This window comes from Zerene cesonia, chromosome 14, assembly GCF_012273895.1.
Source record: "Zerene cesonia ecotype Mississippi chromosome 14, Zerene_cesonia_1.1, whole genome shotgun sequence".
Taxonomy (NCBI): Eukaryota; Metazoa; Arthropoda; class Insecta; order Lepidoptera; family Pieridae; genus Zerene; species Zerene cesonia.
The window spans coordinates 1,903,269-1,921,903 of record NC_052115.1 but is presented as its reverse complement, the minus strand read 5'-3'; the positions used below and the strand labels follow the sequence as shown (position 1 = coordinate 1,921,903).

The 18,635-nt window shown below is 33.1% G+C and overlaps 1 protein-coding gene across 1 annotated transcript in view; it reads right to left on the bottom strand.

The window, feature by feature from the left end:
- The window catches only part of LOC119831668 (putative phosphatidate phosphatase), an 82,649-nt gene extending 64,480 nt beyond the window's left edge, over positions 1-18,169 (bottom strand). Inside the window, exon 1 of the mRNA XM_038355113.1 lies at positions 17,886-18,169. Within this exon, the coding sequence (XP_038211041.1) occupies positions 17,886-17,997 (112 nt within the window). The 5' untranslated portion in view covers positions 17,998-18,169. The remainder of the gene's footprint in view (positions 1-17,885) is intronic.
- Between the last annotated feature and the right edge of the window lie 466 nt (positions 18,170-18,635).

Here is an 18,635-nt window from a genome sequence, read left to right as displayed (position 1 = left end):
ACAAGCACACATTATTTTACACGTCATTCACGGCATACGAGCCTCATTTTCCACTCATACCCTCTCCGTTAAAACTATCTCCGAAACTAACATCCATCATCTTATAAGGATCACTTGTTACAACTTCATATACGTACAACATTATCTGTGTAATAACTCTGAGAAACGATCCCAGCGGATCAATAGAGATCGTAAGCCTAATGATAACAAACACATTGACATAATTGCAACATAAAATAACGAACTCTCACAAGCGGCACACAAAGGCGATATAAAATCTACAATTAACACAAAAACCAGCCCTCCTATAATCACTCAATTAGAGCTGCAATTAATCAAAGAACAGCACAGTCGAGCCGCGCTCACGTACAGCTAATTACTGAAGTATCGTTAATTCCATATGTTGTATCAACTCGAGTTTATTTCTTCTACACTTCAGTGTAGACCTTAATACTCATATGTACTATTATAATAAATAAAAACTATGAAACTAAAAATGTGCAACGTTAAATTAATAAGGATGATTATATTATCAATTTAGCTTTTGCTAGTAGTTTAATATAAGTTATTATACATATAAATCTTACTCTTGAATCACTCTATCTATAAAAAAACACATCAAAATCCGTTGCATAGTTTTAAAGATATAAACATACACAGGGACATAGGGACAGAGAAAGTGACTTTGTTTTAACAATGTAGTGATGCCTACCATTCACAGCTTAGTCAAAATATCTCGCAAACTGGCTAATACATACATAACCTTAGCGTCCATTTTTCTAAAAATCAAACAAGAAAAATCAGTAGGTACATAAGAAACATTAACAAAAGGAAAAATTAAGATCATTGATCACTTTAACATCTATCCAGTTTCCCATAATACACAAACAACACTTATCAAAATGGGCACATTTATATTACATAGAACAATACGAAACACAAATAAACCAACCAATAAATATGTCTATTTACGTACCACGTTCTATTCCCGGCGGCGAAGCGATCGAAACAAAAATTACGACCACAAATCATGAATATTCAATTGAAGAGATAATAAAATCGTATCCTGCTTGCGTTTACAAATGAGCGTAAATATCGATGCTCACGTTACACATATTCTATAAAACCATTCACACAACAAGTGGACGATGCATTGAACGAGGAACGAATTGTGAGGGCTCGAAGGACCTTTGTATGACAGACTCGTCAATCTACCTACTATATTGAAAGTTTAGCAATTGCTTTGTCGTTGTCGTGTTTATTTTTTAAGCTTCGAGCTTGGTAGCTTCTTAAATTATTATATTTATCTCGTTTATTTTCAGCTTTTCTCGTGCAGAAGATGTCTTGTAAATAATAGACAATATACAAAAATAAAAAAAATAAATGGATTTATTACGACTTAATAATTGTAAAAACCAAAATACCCAGGTAAAGTTGGCGATTGCACATTTATCATATTTTAATAATTAATTTTAGTGACCTAATTGTGTTTATTGATTACAAGAAAAATCATAAAACTTTAGATGAATCTTAGCTTTTAACCATATCAAACATAATCTACTAATAATAGGTAAATCAAATGTTAAATTTTAGTATCGCACATATTTATCGTTTACCATTCACTCATTAATTTAGCTATAATATATCTACATCTTCATTGTGACGGAACACCAATCCGAAAATCATAAATATCCCATACAAGTTGTAAGAACTGTGAACCCATACAAATGTAATATGAGAACTAATGTACAGAAAAGGATTACATAACGAATGAATTAATCAAAAATTACATCTTTACTCGACTTTCTGAAAAGATGGAAATTGTGTAGTAGTAGTAATCTACGTCTTTTTTAAAATTAATTGTGATTTAAAATACGAACAAAACTAGATTCTGTTCTAAAACCTAAATACAATATCTTATCAATTATTAACATTCTATTTCTAAAGGAATTCTTTGCAGAATAAAAAAACTACGCATAAAAGCGAGACTATTGTTTCGCAAACGATTATATATTTTCATTATTTGATCTCGATGATACATTATCATTTTATTGTACCCACATATAAATTAAAAATATAAGAGAGCACAGAAAATTGGACCATACATCGAGAACGATTGAATGACATCCACGATAATAAATATGAATCGCAACATAAAATCCTATCCTACTATCCTACTAATATTATAAACGCAAAAACTGCCGAACCGATTACAATGAAATTCGGTACGTAGATAGCTGGACAACTGGAATAACATATAGGCAACTTTTTATCCCGATATTCCTACGGCATACGGACTTATACATTCCTACACGAAATTTCGAAAACTACCTAAACATAATAACAATAACGGTTTCTAAACAAATTAACAAGATTATACAAAATATATTAACAATATCATGTTTTTAGCACGGAACAATGATACGATCGCACATTTCAAGACTAGCTAACGTAATTAAGTCATTATCGTATGATAAATGTTAATTATATGTATGCAGCTTAAATATAATGTTATTAAACGCGTTTGGAATTCAAATACAGCTTGTAAATGCGGAAAACAAAAGAAAAAGGTAAATAAATTTCTGCTTTTTATAAACTTTCTTAAACGCTCGTTAAAACGGTGAAGATAATTAATGTAGTTACTCGATTAAGGTTGCTTACAAAAGCATTTTGTATATGATATATTTTTAACATTAATGAAAAAACGGTTCTACCAGTAGGTCTAGTATATAAGCACCTATTCTACAATTGGGTGTAGTCAAAGAATAAAAGTCGTACTAATTTACTTGCTGCATGCCCCGTCTCCGCCCGGGTAGTCTTTTATAGTAATTGAAATAATATAAACTATCCGATCTTTTAAGTTGGATCGAACTGCACATGGTGTGCAAATTTGATTACAATCGGTTGAGTAGTTTAGGAATCCATCGCGGACAAATAACGTGACACGTAGTTTATATATCCTACTATAATATTATAAATGCGAAAGTTTGTAAGGATGTGTGTGTGTTTGTTGCTCTTTCACGCAAACTACTGAACCGATTGCAAGGAAATTTGGTACGTAAACAGCTAGAAAACTGGAATAACATATAGGCAACTTTTATCCCGATATTTCTACGGGATACGGACTTACGCGGGTGAAACCGCGGGGTGCAGATAATAATATTATAAATCCGTGTAGTAATCAAATATATCAATGCGAAACGGTGTTTGTTTGTCTTTTCGTCTTTCACATCACAAAGCAGCGTTTTTATGGGATGATCTCTATGTCTGTATATAAATGATGAGAGAGTGACATTGGCTATTTTTAACGCGGTGAAACATCTTACTTCAAGATTCAAGCTAGCGGAAGCCAGTTGGTTGTTGGTTTTTATAAACCACAAAAAGCATTAACAAATAAAGGAAAACCACTCTCAATAACTACATAATTTCCACAAACCTTTCAACGATCTCGTTACGGTAACAAAAACTCGTGTCGACATCGCGCTAACTGGATCGAATTAATTTTTTATCGTAAAGAAATTCTATTAGAGTTGTTACGTATAAATTTCTATAGCCATGACTCATTGTAAAAAGGTCGCTTGAAGGCCAACTTGCGCCTTAAATGGTGTTACAAATCTATTATGGTCACTTGTAAATAAATAATTCTTAATGTAATCATCATCAAAGCGCTAGCAAGTTAAACAAAAACTGATTTTTCTCGAAAGTTTTAAGAAAAATCTAAGAAGAGGAAAATGAAATGCCGTTTATTTTATTGTTTATGAATAACTAGCTGCGCCCCGCGGTTTCACCCGCGTAAGTCCGTACCTCGTAGGAATATGGGGATAAAAAGTTACCTCTATTTTATTCCAGTTGTGCAGCTGTCTACGTACCAAATTTTATTGCAATCGGTTCAGTAGTTTTTGCGTGAAAGAGTGACAAACAAACACACATCCTTACAAACTTTCGCATTAATTATAATATTATTTGGAAGAAAGTAGAATTTTTTAACTTTAGTGGAGACAAAAAAAGAGTAAATCTCGCATAAACGAGTTTTAGACTAAAAAGTCACCGAAGAAAATTAAACGCATAACATCAAAACAGTAATACGTACATGTAGGTATATAATAATTAAGTACATAGAAGCCCAGACTTGAAAAAAGACCTTAAATCGACAGCATTCTTGGACCACGAAACAATCAGAAAGTATCTCAAACAAACTAAGTTTTTTTTTAAAACTAAACATTACAATAGCGATACCATTGCTTCCGAAGCCAGCATAGAAGTAACACATAAATTTTTATGTATTGTTACCTATAAACTATCTATAGCCAACTATCACACGCTTTCTAAATAACAGCTCATTTGATCCTAACAAGGCTTACCGATAGCGCTGCTGTTCGCATGGATAGATTGTCCTTAATGTGCGGGGGAAGTCACGAAATTATTGCATCCGTACACTCTAATTGTAGGGAGCAATCCGCCATCTTCCTCGATCGTGTTCGAGAATTGTTGGCGATGCTCCTTTACGAGGCTTCGCTTAACAACCCGTGGATATCGGCTTGTTAAGTGATATCTGGTGTATATTTATATATCATCAAGCAGATGTGACCATTGCTCTCTCCAAGCTTTTCTGCAACATTAGCACGCATTGTTGCTTGAGTGAAACTTCTTGTATTTTCATTTTATTTTAAGGAAATAGGGTATTTTCATAAAAGTCCGTATTAACAAACATCCCGATGCAAATTTAGCGTAAATTTACGTTTAGTAGGCCTCTTTATCTCAGTATGTTTATGGTCTATTTTTTATTATAGATATTCTATTGTAGTCGTAGTTAAGCTTGGTATGTACATTAAATAAAAAAAATATTTAAAGGCCCAATATGAATATAAAAAATATGGTATTTCTCCTGTACAGATACCACGAAAAAGAACAAACTAAAGCTACAATACATAAAAAAAAAATCTTCGCTTATTACTGCTAATTAAAAAGACTCTCAAGAAAGTTACAGAGACAGTATACCACGGGTATTTAATTGACGAGTTTCTCCCATTGCATTCTTGCAGGTATCATTGCAAGGTATCATGTGGTTATAGAATTTATTCTCTTTGCGGAGGCGGGCTGGGCGTGTCTGGACCGGCCTTTACATTAATAACGTTCATACAATCTATCTCTTACATTCACTCGCTACAATACATTGTACACTCGGCTTAACAATGGACACATTTATTTTGTAACAAGATTTATGGAACACTCTTGTTCGCTGACGTTATCTGGTATAGACACTTAATCCACAGTCTCCGACTAACTTCCCATTGAGACAATTCTATATTCCTAATGCAGCCATAAAATTCAACACTAATGACGATGTCGATAGATTTAACAACTTCGGAACAGCAAAGTAGCGTAATAAAATAACTGCCAAATGCCCTTCAGATGCTTAAACTAACCTAGAACAGCCCAGTACACAGAATTAAAACAAACAAAATACCCATGTAACATTCATCAATTCCTAGAAAGTCTATCTCTGAAACTGGCCATTATTACAAAATTCCACCGGCAGCGGTCACGGGGCTCAATCAAGAAGAACACTCCACAAAATTGGCTATCGATTTCAACCGCACCGCCAGCACCAACTTTTACTTCATGCGGTTTGCGAGTCGTATTATACCGTATACACTGATTACCGTAATTACATTTCACATAGCCGTATCTATCACATGTATTACGATGTGAAAGTAGAATTCTATTTCAGCTATACATATATAATCGAAGCAGCCGATCAGATTGTGCAAATCTATTAAGTGTAATTTATACGTGGGTGCTCCGTCATCCTAGATGTAATTGGGCAAATTACGGGAATGTGGACACAATATTATCATTTATAACGGCAATAAAGAGCTCAAATTGTGTGTGGATTACATATGTAGGTATAATGGTGACCTAGCGAAGGTCTTTGTCCAAGAGAACACGGAGAATAAGCTAAAAGATTGAGATGAAGAGACATAGAGGTATGGAAGTAATCAGCTCATTGGGTTATGCAGTCTTTGTTATATTTAAAAAGCTTGCATAGTTCCGTCATTCTTAGTTTAATTTTCATTGTCAGTAGATACTTTTTGTAATGACTATTGATACCTATTTTGCTGAATTGTTTATAGTAACATTAGATATACATGCAGCGTCGCAGAAAACAACAAACTAATACTGGAATGGAAAGAGAAAATAATTTCTTTTCATAAAAAGCTACAGAGTAACAATCAAGTTGAATACCATATCGGAGGATTACCTGTAGGCATCCTTTGAGGATTAATAATACAAGAAACACAACACGATGAATATACGATTCTGTTCCCACTACTAAACCACTGACTATGCAAAATATAAATTTTATAAATGTATAGCAATTGACAGCCCTCAATTACTCTTACCACCGCGTATAAAAATTAATGGACGCGTATTTTCCACTGATTGCGTTTATTCCTCTTCCTACCTCTCACTTTAACGTCCAGCAATGCAATTTATTCGCTGTTATTTAATAACACTGTTCCCTTCGGTATGACTGATATTACAGGTACAAAGCTAATCGCAGGGTTGTCACACGTTAGGTAATTAATGTTCCTGTGAGATTGAAAAACGAATGACATTTTACTCATTTCGGTAATAACGTTTTCACTGTTATATAAATCTAGATATGTTCTGATCTCCTGATTAAAAAATAACCTATAATTCCTATAATTATACCGTATAATAAAATTGAACGTAATATTCCACGATGCAACTTCAATTTTAGAAAAAATCAAGGTATGTTAATGTAACGTTCTAGAGACTCACCCCTCGTTGCATAAACAAACAATGGCTTTGGCATTGTTTGCTTCAGCTATAGATAAGTGACGAGTGACAACCCTAACACAGGGCATCATTGTACAACCACTACACGAGTACCTGTGCACGTGGGTGTATAACATTAAGAACACATAAATCCACTGTAAGCATTAATTACAAAAGGACACCATGTAAGGCCCACGGTGTTTATTTCATTACGCCGAGATAACGCTCGAAATTGATTTATCGATTTAGATAAAACATGATTAATAAGAGGTGGATAACAATATAGTTTACGAGTTTAAAAATAATTCAATCTATCATATTCGCATTGTCAGAGTGATAGCATGTTTATTCCCGTTAATGATTACAAATAATAACCTCATACCTGTGATAAGAATATGTATTAAAAATTCACCGAATTCTTTTATGACTGGATGAAAATTTAATTGAAAAAAAACAAACATTTTCTTTTAACAAAGACGAGGGGTTAACGTAACAGTGTCATAAGCAGAAAGGATTCTATTAAATACGGCAATATTAATTTTTGGTTGAAACAATATAGCTTTCGTTTACCTACAATATTTCTATTGCAGAGCAAGCAAGGAGCAGGAGAACCACCGGATTTTAAGTAGTTACAGCGCCCATAACACTTGTAACACTAGAGATGTTACAAGTGCTTTACCGATATTAAATGACATATACGCTCTTCTTCACGGCCAACATCGTAATTGTAAAGAAAAAAAAAACATAAAAAAACGCGTCAAAACACAATAAACATAATCATATCACATATGACAGTTTCAGATAACTTCCATAACACGAACGTAGCCCGTAAATAACGTGCATTACCTTCCATATCGGATACCATTCCGAAGCGATCGATTTAATAAGTATCGATTCGAAAGCAATCTACATGTGTATAGGCTCGCCGGTGGTCCGTTGAATAAAATCGATTATCAATAACTTCGTTTATATGTTAAAGTATCGGTTACCTTGACTTTGGGTTGTTCACCTTTCGTAGTTCTTGAGTCATGTTTATTTGGATTGTTGTTACGTTTTATAGTTACGTTTGTTATGCGACAACTTCTATTTAAACGCCGTCGTTGTTGTATTGGATTTTTATTTATGGTCCGTTTGTGTAATTTGGATATGATTTGCTTTCATTTCAGTCATTTGAATTGTGACTCAATTTTTAATAGATTAAAGTCAAATTTCCATTGCGTTTTATCAAATGACACTCATTAAACAATAAATTACTGAGGTGATTAAATATAGAAAATGTAAACTGTGAATCAGAATCATTCATTTTAAATTCAATTGAATTTAATTAAAATCGTCATACAATGAGACTACTAAACTAAATGAGAATTACATTTCTTAATATTGTTTTGCCTTATGAGAAATCTTATAATTGTGAAGTGATTTTCCCTAAGAATTTAATAATTTATATGAAAATGTTCTATATCACAGCGATATTAACTAGCCGTGCTACTGATGAGCAGTAGCTAGTAGGTACACAGTCGTAGCACAGCTAGTTAATACAGATTGTAACCTAATACTAGGTGAAATCCATTTGCTGTTATTCAAATCTATTCTCGTACAATTTCATACCAAAACGGATCCAGCACATTAGCGCGAAAATAGAATATCAAATTACATGCGAAAATGTAACAATTTACACCGTATACAGCGGCTTCCGGGGCTCCCTTCCCGAAGAATTATATTTCGCTCCAAAGCACTTAATATTGGACTAGATGCGGTCTAGATTACCGCATTCACCCACATCCCGAAGCAGGATGGCATAGTTAATGTTAATTTTATGCGAGAACGTGTTTAACACGCCATTTCCTTATTGTTTAGACGTTTATAATGTTAGAATAGAAACCGGAGCGCGGAGTCTTTTATTCTTCAAATTGTTAATTATAGGCCATTACCTAAGCCAGTGGAACCGTTAAAATGCGTAAAAGCAGGTTTATAAGCCATCGCAGAAGTTAGCAAATGTGAATTTGAGGAAACAATAAAGTTTCCTTCTTCAAATATGCACCATAACTAGTCGAAACCATTGAATAAAATAACTATAACTTTCAGATTGTTTTCCGGCTATGGTTTACTAGCGACCACCCACGACGTCTGAGAAAAGCTAGTGTAAAGTCTATTCTAGATCGCTCTTATGTTCGTCACTAAATATAGCATTTTGATTTATAACTAATAAGGCATTTGAATGAAATAACAGCTAAATGGATGTGATCTATCTGAAGGACATTTGCCTACGAATTTCGATCGTTTTTAAATAGAAAATCATAATCAATTCACAATTTCAAACTGAATTGAAACTGTAGTATTTTAGCACTTTCTATCTTAAATTTATGTACAAATATATGTTAATTGTAAGCGGGGATGGTTAGAATTCTCAATAAACTTTTTATTACTTTAAAAATCTGTACTTTTTGTAATTACATTATTTCTATGAAAATATCTATGAAAATTTAATATTTTATGTATTTTTAAACGTTTGGCGTTACAGAAAAAAAAATTAAGTTATTTTTCAATTACCTATGTTCACAATTACCCTGATTAACCCTATTTCATTCCCAGTGTTTCTCCCATCTCTAAGTAAAGTTTCCACGAGATATGTGACAAACATCAATCCGCACATATACGCACGTGTGCAACTTTATCAAGTGAACACGAACCACCTGCTAAGAGAATCCTGAAAGCGATCGTTTAATTACAATTGCCATTTAACCTCGACGCTGCGGCTTCTTTAATCTTAAAACACAAGAGCCGAGTTCAACCGATATTGGCAGACACAAGCAGTACGCAAAAGTAATATAATTTTGATTACGTCATCTAGGAACTCGGAACTGTTCTTTGGCTATGTACAATTTTTGAAATTTATTTCATTCTTCAATTAATGTATATTTCTGTTACAACCTTTAAGGTTGACGAACAATTTTAACCCTAAATATAATGCTGAACGCTCACTAAGTGACATATCTGCTTGGTTATCTTACTTCAATACTTTTAAAGATATAGTCCTTACGTAAGAAACTCTTAACACCGTAATCAAATAATAAATAACAGTAATACCACATTCACATGCCGGCCACTTCATCCATTACACGTCCATGTGTTGAATATTTATAAGTCGATACTCTTACCCTGCCCTTGGATCACGAAATTTGGAGGGCATTACTCAATCGCGACGTTTGGTGACTCGTTAATTAATAACGGCCTGGGAATACTGTCAGTGCCGTTTTCAATTAACATGAGCGTATATAATTGTTGAGATTTTTCCACGTGTACCATTTAATGGGATCACAATTTACACAGAATCAATGAAGGTCCTGTACATAATTTTTATAGCGTCTATTCTTTCTTCGAGGCAACTTTCATATATTTGGTACATTATAAGGTATTCAAAAAACAGATACAATTGGAACTTATAATTCTGCAAAGGAAACTAATCCAAGCCTTGGGTAAATACATACTTCAAACCAAAAACAAACTACAAGTAAAATAAGATCGAGCACTAAGCGTTTGTCACCGCCGCCTTGCACCCAAACGAGGTACTCGTTCCGTGGAGTGTTATCTCTTCATTAAGTATTTGCACACATCAAAGGATCCACATGCACAGCAGAGCACCGTTAAGTGCTACGGATATAGCAGCTGATAGCACGCACAAATAAACGCCGAAGTGTGAGACACGTGGGAACTGTGGATGAATTGGCTGAGCCTGGCTCGAACGAGGACAGTTCTGATCTTTAATTTGCCGTTTAAATTTTATTGAAAATGATTGTGATAAAAACTACTTATATCCTAATTACAATTCTATCCTACTATCCTACTTCCTACTATAATATTATAAATGCGAAAGTTTGTAAGGATGTATGTGTCTTTAACGCAAAAACTACTGAACCGATCGCAATGAAATTTGGTACGTAGACAGCTAGACAACTGGAATAACATATAGGCAACCTTTTATCCCGATATTCCTACGGGATACGGACTTTCGCGGATGAAACCGCAGCTAGTGATTATATATAACCGATAAGGGTACCAAGATTATACTTAAAATATCATACCTATTAGAAGAATATTTTGCAAGCTTTGATAAATTACCAAACTACGAAATATGCCCAGAATACTATAAAATTCAAACGAGTAATCTTGCAAATAGGACAAAGTGTATAAATTGTAAGCAACAATGTCGATTATCAATACTAATTCTAACGATTGATAAATAAAAACTTGATGGATTTTATACGGCACAGGAAATAAACGGATGATAAAACTTTATTGCGGATATTAACCTATCACAATTTTACTACAGCAGAATTGTCATTACAACGGTATTTTATGATATCCAATGCTGAGGACCCTTTTGGCAAATGTCTCTTACCAGTGTATCGACGATTAACCTTCTCACTTAACATCCATGTTGCATTTAAATTATTATAATCGCCAACATTAACATCCACCTACTTTGTTACCACAATAGGTTGGTAAATGACACTGTCAATCTTGAAATAAAACTAATTGAGATGTTAATGCCTGCGTTATGAATATTTCAATAGTGATATACAATAGTGATAGTGATAGTGATTTACGACCTAGGTGCATAAGATTAAACTCAACCACCAATAAGGATTCACAGTTTGCATAATACATGATATTGAAATTCTACATGAGACATCATATCATGTGTACATGTGACATACCTATACATATAAATTGTTTTTTTTTTAATTTTTACCTAAATATTGCCTCTCCAAATATTCATGGGCGGAGGTAGCGCTTACCATCAGGCGACCCACCAGCTCCATTGCCGACTGTGACATAAAAAAAAAGTTTTTTATGAACTTTGATTTGTATAGTCTTTTGGAAAGTTGTATTACACCACTTCTAATAAGTACAAACAAAAGAAAAAACTATATCGTATTTTATAATTCAGTAGGTACATATTAGACATATTTTATATTATATATAATAATAATATGCATTCAAACCATGCTAAGAGAACACGATCATATCACATAAAAATTCATAGACATTTGAATAGTAGAGTCAGAAATAGTTTCTTGAAATGAACTGTTACATAGTTATTCTGTTCATTGTCATTGTTCATTTAAACATAGAAAGACATGAACAAAAACATAAAATTATTAAGTACTCTCACACGTATTAAGTGTATCCGAATAGACTTCTAATGAACATAAAGATTTATTGTCGTCTGTGTTATAATAAACAATTGAACCACTTTATCTTAAATTTATAGGCACGCTTTGTATGAGGGTAAAATAGGATATAATCTGTAAAGCAGATTTGAAATTACAGAAATTACTGCGACGTACAAAAGGATGGATCAAAAGATGAAATTTAGCGCAATAACCGTAGCCGGAACGAGGAATTACAAACACACCTATCCCATATATCCAGACAGTCGATTTGCTTAGTGGCAATTTCTGAAGGCAACATTGTAGAGACAATGTGTCGCTAATTAGCTTCAGCCAACATGTTCTTACCATAAAGATAAGGTGAGCATTAAGTCGCTATTGCGTCCCCACTTAAGACTTTAAGTAGTACTTTACGGGCCCGGAGTAGTGGGAGATATGACTTAAAACAAAAACCATGCACCACACGCCACGATTTAAGGAAGCATCGCTTGTCACTTTAAAAAATTGGATACTTTTTGTCATGAAACTCTCCCTATAAGGACTGCAATGATTATTCATAATGATTGGCTTTTCCTCCATTTATAGTATCGTAAGGTTAGGTTAGATTGACTCAGCTAACATTGGTATAATAGTATTTTAAATCTACAGAATGACAGAACATTTGTAAAAGTTCAAAGATTTTAAGCCTTGTTTAGATTAAGTTACGAATAAATGCCCTTCAAACTAACGACATGGACTATTACAATAGTACTCATAACTAACAGCTATTCCTAAAAGCACAACCACTCCACAGCATCCAACAGAGCACCAGCATTAAGCCTGTCAAAACACAACTCGTTATCTGGCAATTTAAATCCCCGTTCGTGGCAGGATGTGAACACTGCCAAACAGAGTGGCAGGTAATTGCCGTAGTGTCAAAACATTCGACGAGATAGGCTTGTCAGATTAACCGTATCCGCTAAAGAGACCTCGTTCCCTGGGGGCCTGCGCCAAACTGCACTGGAGGTTTCGCGTGACGTTTGATTGGCGTGCTTTGTTGTAGTCAAGACTTTTTAAAATTGCACCTCGTCTTTCGAATATTAAGCGACTGTCATTTTAATGTCACGTTATACAGACTTATTCATAAGCTGATCCATATAAGTAGTTGTTGGTACCAGCCCTTTTTAATTTTTTTTTTAATACAGCTGATTAAAACGGGCGAAGACTACATATTTGACCTGTAGTAGTTATGTCGGTATGACGATACTGAAAATCCCAGCTACACCTATATTGTTCTTTAACATTTATCTAAGTTTTCCTAATCTAAATGGTAATTTTGCCAATTATTTGCAAAAAATCTAGCGAGAAAGCGATCTACTACGCAAAAAGAAACTAGCGTAAAGCGATAACTAGCGGATATATCATCCTTTAAAAAGACTTCGGATAAATTGGTTATAAGCGGATTTATTTAAAAGGAAAGCAGGATATGACAGCGAGGGTTAGGATTATGGGTCACCGGTCCCCTCACCGAAATGTCGCACTAACAGTACTGAATGTCTGAGATTTTTTTTTCTCATACACCTGACCTAATTCATGAAGAGCTCGTCCTTGGAAGAACAAAATTTAAAAGAAATAAAGGCAAATCTTAATGCACTTTGAACTTAAAACCGAGAGTTAATGATTGCATTCCCATATGCAAGCATCCATAATATATATTATTAGCTTTTGACCGTGGCTTCGCACGCGTTAATTCGGAGCAGTTTAATAGATATTATGTATACATATTATAAACCTTTCTCTTGAATCACTATCTATTACAAAAAAAACCATCACAATCCGTTGCGTAATTTTAAAGATTTAAGCATACATAGGGACAGAGAAAGCGACTTTGTTTTATTCTACGTAATGATGCTAAAAGGAAACCATAAAATTTCGGTCATATAATATAATACATGCTATATATACGAGTGATATATATATATAATCCCAGACTATGTGATTTGGCTTATAGATAAGTTTAAAATTAAATTTTCAATACGTGAATTAATTTTCAAACTCGGCCACTGTGACCAATATGCGAAATGAATTATATTCCTGCGAAACTATTTCGTTTATAACTGGAAAAATTTAAAACAATGACTTTATTTGTTACGCCAATATTCAATTAATGCTCATTGCAGAAATTTTCAATTTAGTCACAGTAATAAATACAATACGTATTAAACAAATCAATTACGGCTCATATTAGGAAATAACACATAAGAGAGAGTTTAGTAATAATCATTTTACGTTTGTTTTTTAATAATATTCGTTAATTCCGTGAAAGATAGATATCTTGAATGTTTATTTCTTTATGAAATCAAAGAAATTCACGACTTTGAACAACTAGCTGCGCCCCGCGGTTTCACCCGCGTAAGTCCGTATTCCGTAGGAATATCGAGATAAAAAGTTGTCTATATGTTATTCCAGTTGTTCAGCTATTTAAATACCAAATTACATTGCAATCGGTTCAGTAGTTAATGCGTGAAAGAACAACGAACACACACACATCCTTACAAATTTTCGCATTTATAATATTAGTAGGATTAGTAGGAAGTAGGATAATAGGAAGGAAGTAGGATTAAGTAGGAAAGGATAGGATTATTCAAGCTCAGGCTAATTTGTCTGATATTTATGCCACAAACTATTTATTACAACATTTAAGTAGTAAAAAATTACATGTCTCTTTGTAACTATGGTTACGAGGTGTTTATATGTCATTATATACATATATATATTTTAAATCTTCTTTTTCTACTATCTTGTATACCTATATATAAAATTATCGTGTCACAATGTTAGTTACCATACTCCTCCGAAACGTCTGAACCGATTTTCATGAAGTTTTGTGTGCATATCGAGTAGGTTTGAGAATCGGTCAACATCTATTTTTCATATCCGTAAATGATAAAAGCAAGACTGAATAGCGAATGCCGGGTCAGCTTCTTTTAGTATGTATAAAATACTTAGTATAAAGCAAAGTCGCTTCCCGCGTCTGTATGTATGTATGCTTAGATCATTAAAACTACAAAACGGATTTTGATGGGTTTTTTTTAATAGATAAAGTGAGTCAGAGGAACATTTATATGTATAATAGCATCTATTAAACCACTCCGAATTTACACGTGCGAAGCCGCGGGTGGTAAGCTAGTAATATAATCTAAACTTAAATTATATAAAAAATTCCCTACTTATATAAATAGTATACAAGACAACATATTTTTTTTAATTATTAAATAATTCATACAACAGCCTTGAATTGATCCATTTTCTTATGTTTTTCCTTGACGATAAGTATAGCAAATTAACAAAGAAACAGATTAAATAACAAGGTACAGCAATTATCTGGTCCGCCATTGTAGCGTGTTCTAAAGAAATTAATTGTTAATTTAAGGACAATGAGTCTACGGTGCTAAGTTTTCACCGTAAAAACTGTGTTGTTGAGTGTTTTCATAAAAACTGTGTCAGAAAAGAGTTGTCAATATTTGAGACCTGATACCATGTTAGACCTGACCGTCACTAACTTTTTAATTTTATACGCTTTATTTAAGAGTAGCGCAAGTTTGATCACGTATCAGTGATCAGGAAAAAGCTGCTTTCCATAATCTATGTAAAAATAACCCAAGATCTTGCTACTAAAAACGTGGGTATATTTTACTGACTAAAAGGATTTATGCCTTGTATTGTTATGCCTTCATAAACCAAACCAAAACCAAATATTTTTATAAACCCTTATTAACTTTTACAGGATTACTTCATTTTGATTTCTGTTATTATTTTGTATCAAACTTTATAATCGTCTTAAATAATAATATAACATAATATCATTAACCGACAAACACTTATAAAACTACGAAAATATTATAATTCGCAAGCGGGTAAATGTCAGTGTTGCCAACATTCTAATACCCTCTCAACATAAATTAACACAGTCAACGCTGATGCGTGTTGCACACTGCGCCCGCGCACAAAGGGCCCATTGACTGGCTACGTAACGAATACTCTGGGTTGTCGACTTATACGAACAAATTCGTTTTATCTGAACATACAATCAAATCTTTTAATTACTTCTTGTATGATGGATGTCTATCAATTTTTTTTTTATGTTTAGTAACAGTTTAGTCACAGACTGGACAAATAGTTTAGAAAAGAAAAATTATTGTGACTGATTTAGTCCGAAAAAAAAGTAGTTAATTAATATTTATTTGAAAATAAAATTTTTAATTTAGCTGTAGATAAAACACAGGATGTTATTATTCTAGAAAAATATAGTTGAAGTACAAATCACAGTTTCTGGTGTTTGTCTTAATTTGGGTTTAGTTAGAAGCATTTGTATAAAAAGTCAGACAAAGTTAATTACAATGATTCCTGATATTATAAACTCCATACAAAATCTATAGATCAGTTGATCATCCATTTATTACAAACAGATGCATATAAAATCACATAGAATTATACAAATCTCCATTTCAATTACATGACAAATATTACATAATGCCATGAGCTGAGCTGAAATTGTATTGTATTGTACTTGTATCTTAATTCTTTTTTTTTATATCATAGTGTCCAACTGAGCTGGTGGTTGGCCTGATAGTGAGCAATCACCACTACTCATAAACATTCACAGAGGTAGTGCCTCTACAAATGCACTGCCCACTTTTAAGGGATAAGAAGAAATGGACTCGAAAGGATGAAGAAACTGGCCTATTTCAATGGTATCTGTATAATCTCATCAGAACACTATATTGGATAATCTATTGTGTATTGCTTATCCGTTTAGTTATAATAAACAAAACAATAACTTTTAAAACATACATTTATATGATAATTATATGAGATGACATACTAACACACTTTCATTATAATACTTTTCAGTCTTCCTTATCATTGTCTCTTACTATACCGAAGGGAAGGCAATAACAATGTCACTAAAAATTGGATCAAACAAGGAAGGACAATACGAAAATCAGCTTTGATTAAGTATGTACTTCGTTTTAAAATCACGATGTGTATCTGCTCTAAGAAATAAATAATATTATATATAATACATTATGTCAGGTGATGATTAAATCTTTAAATTGAAAGATTTTCATGGACTGGCGCTAGAAAAAACAGAAGATTTACTTATACAATATTTTACAGCCTAATAAATGCAGTTTACAGGGCAGTCATCAGAGTACCAGGCTTAGGGCCTAGACTCAAGGGAAAGAACACAAGACCAAGTTGGACTTTTACTTTTTGGTTGCTCTTGATAAGTTCCCATTTGTGTCCCTAGTGTCGATTCCAATAAATTTCACTTTCTGCAGTGGACTTTATACTAAAAGTAAAAAGGTTTTAACACCATAACTATAAAAAATGTCATTTTATTGGCATGGTATAACACCAGAACAATTATTATTCAGTCACAAATACTTTATTTGTCACATAGAAACTAATATATATATAGATACATATTTTTAATAGTTTATTCAAACTTAATTCAGTAATCTTATTTCATATTATATTTTTGATGGTATTTAATGGGTATAAATTAAAAAGCTACAATATACATTTATAGATAGGAAACTAACGGCTATCTTGAATATATTCAAGCTACATATTTTCGAAGGTCGTTATGTGAGATAAGTATCGCAAAAAATTAACTATCATGCACTCCGATAAGTTTCCGTTCCAGTTTCCATTCATACTAGTCTTTTAATAACTATAATTAATATAATTTGCCCTTTTAACACAACGTCTTCCAGTAATACCCAAATATTTAAAATCAAAATCGTTACGTAAATATCATGCCCATTACACACAGATTAATGAATAGTATTGCAAATTATCTAGCTAATCAGTCTTATAAAAGTTTACATACAGTTTTAAATAAGTATAAACAAAACTTACCGATAAAAAGTATAGCGAAATCCATCAAAACTTTTCGCAATAAAAACTTAGATTCACGATCCAAGGTAATTGAATGTGTGCGCGAATTCGTTTTACGTTCATTTCTCTCCATTTTTAATGTAAAATAGACGAATACAACGCGATTTTAATAAATTTGATGCACTTTAATTCTAGCACATAAACGTTACGAAACGTCAAAGAATCAACTGGGCTCCGGAGCAATGAGCGATTGACAATCAACGCACGTCAAACTAGACGCGCATGCGCGCTTCAACTGAGTCCGGTCGAGTCGAGTCCGATGACGGCTCGAAACCGTGTTTACAATACAACTTGCTATTTGAGAAGTTGACGCTACTATAATATAACAACACAATTTCCATTTCAATAAAATGCTATTTCTCTAGAAACAAATTAAGTCAAGTTATGATTAAACCTTTAACTTTATTTCAATTAAAACATATGAAGTCTCTTTAGCACAAGGCTTTTTCAAATGGTTAAACTTCTAAATATAGTCCTATAAAGGTAAAAACGTATACAATTAAAGTATTAGAGATAAGCGGTGTGTGATTTTTATCTAGGTAATTTTCCTTAATTACTTTTTAAAGTTGACCACTAACTATCATTAGGTGTCTTTTAACAGGGAAAAATGTATTAATTAGTTAGTGAAGGAAATAATTACTTGCAATACTATTAACATGAAGCTTTGACGGTGCAGTGGTTAGGACTTCGAACTTAAAGCGAAAAATCGGT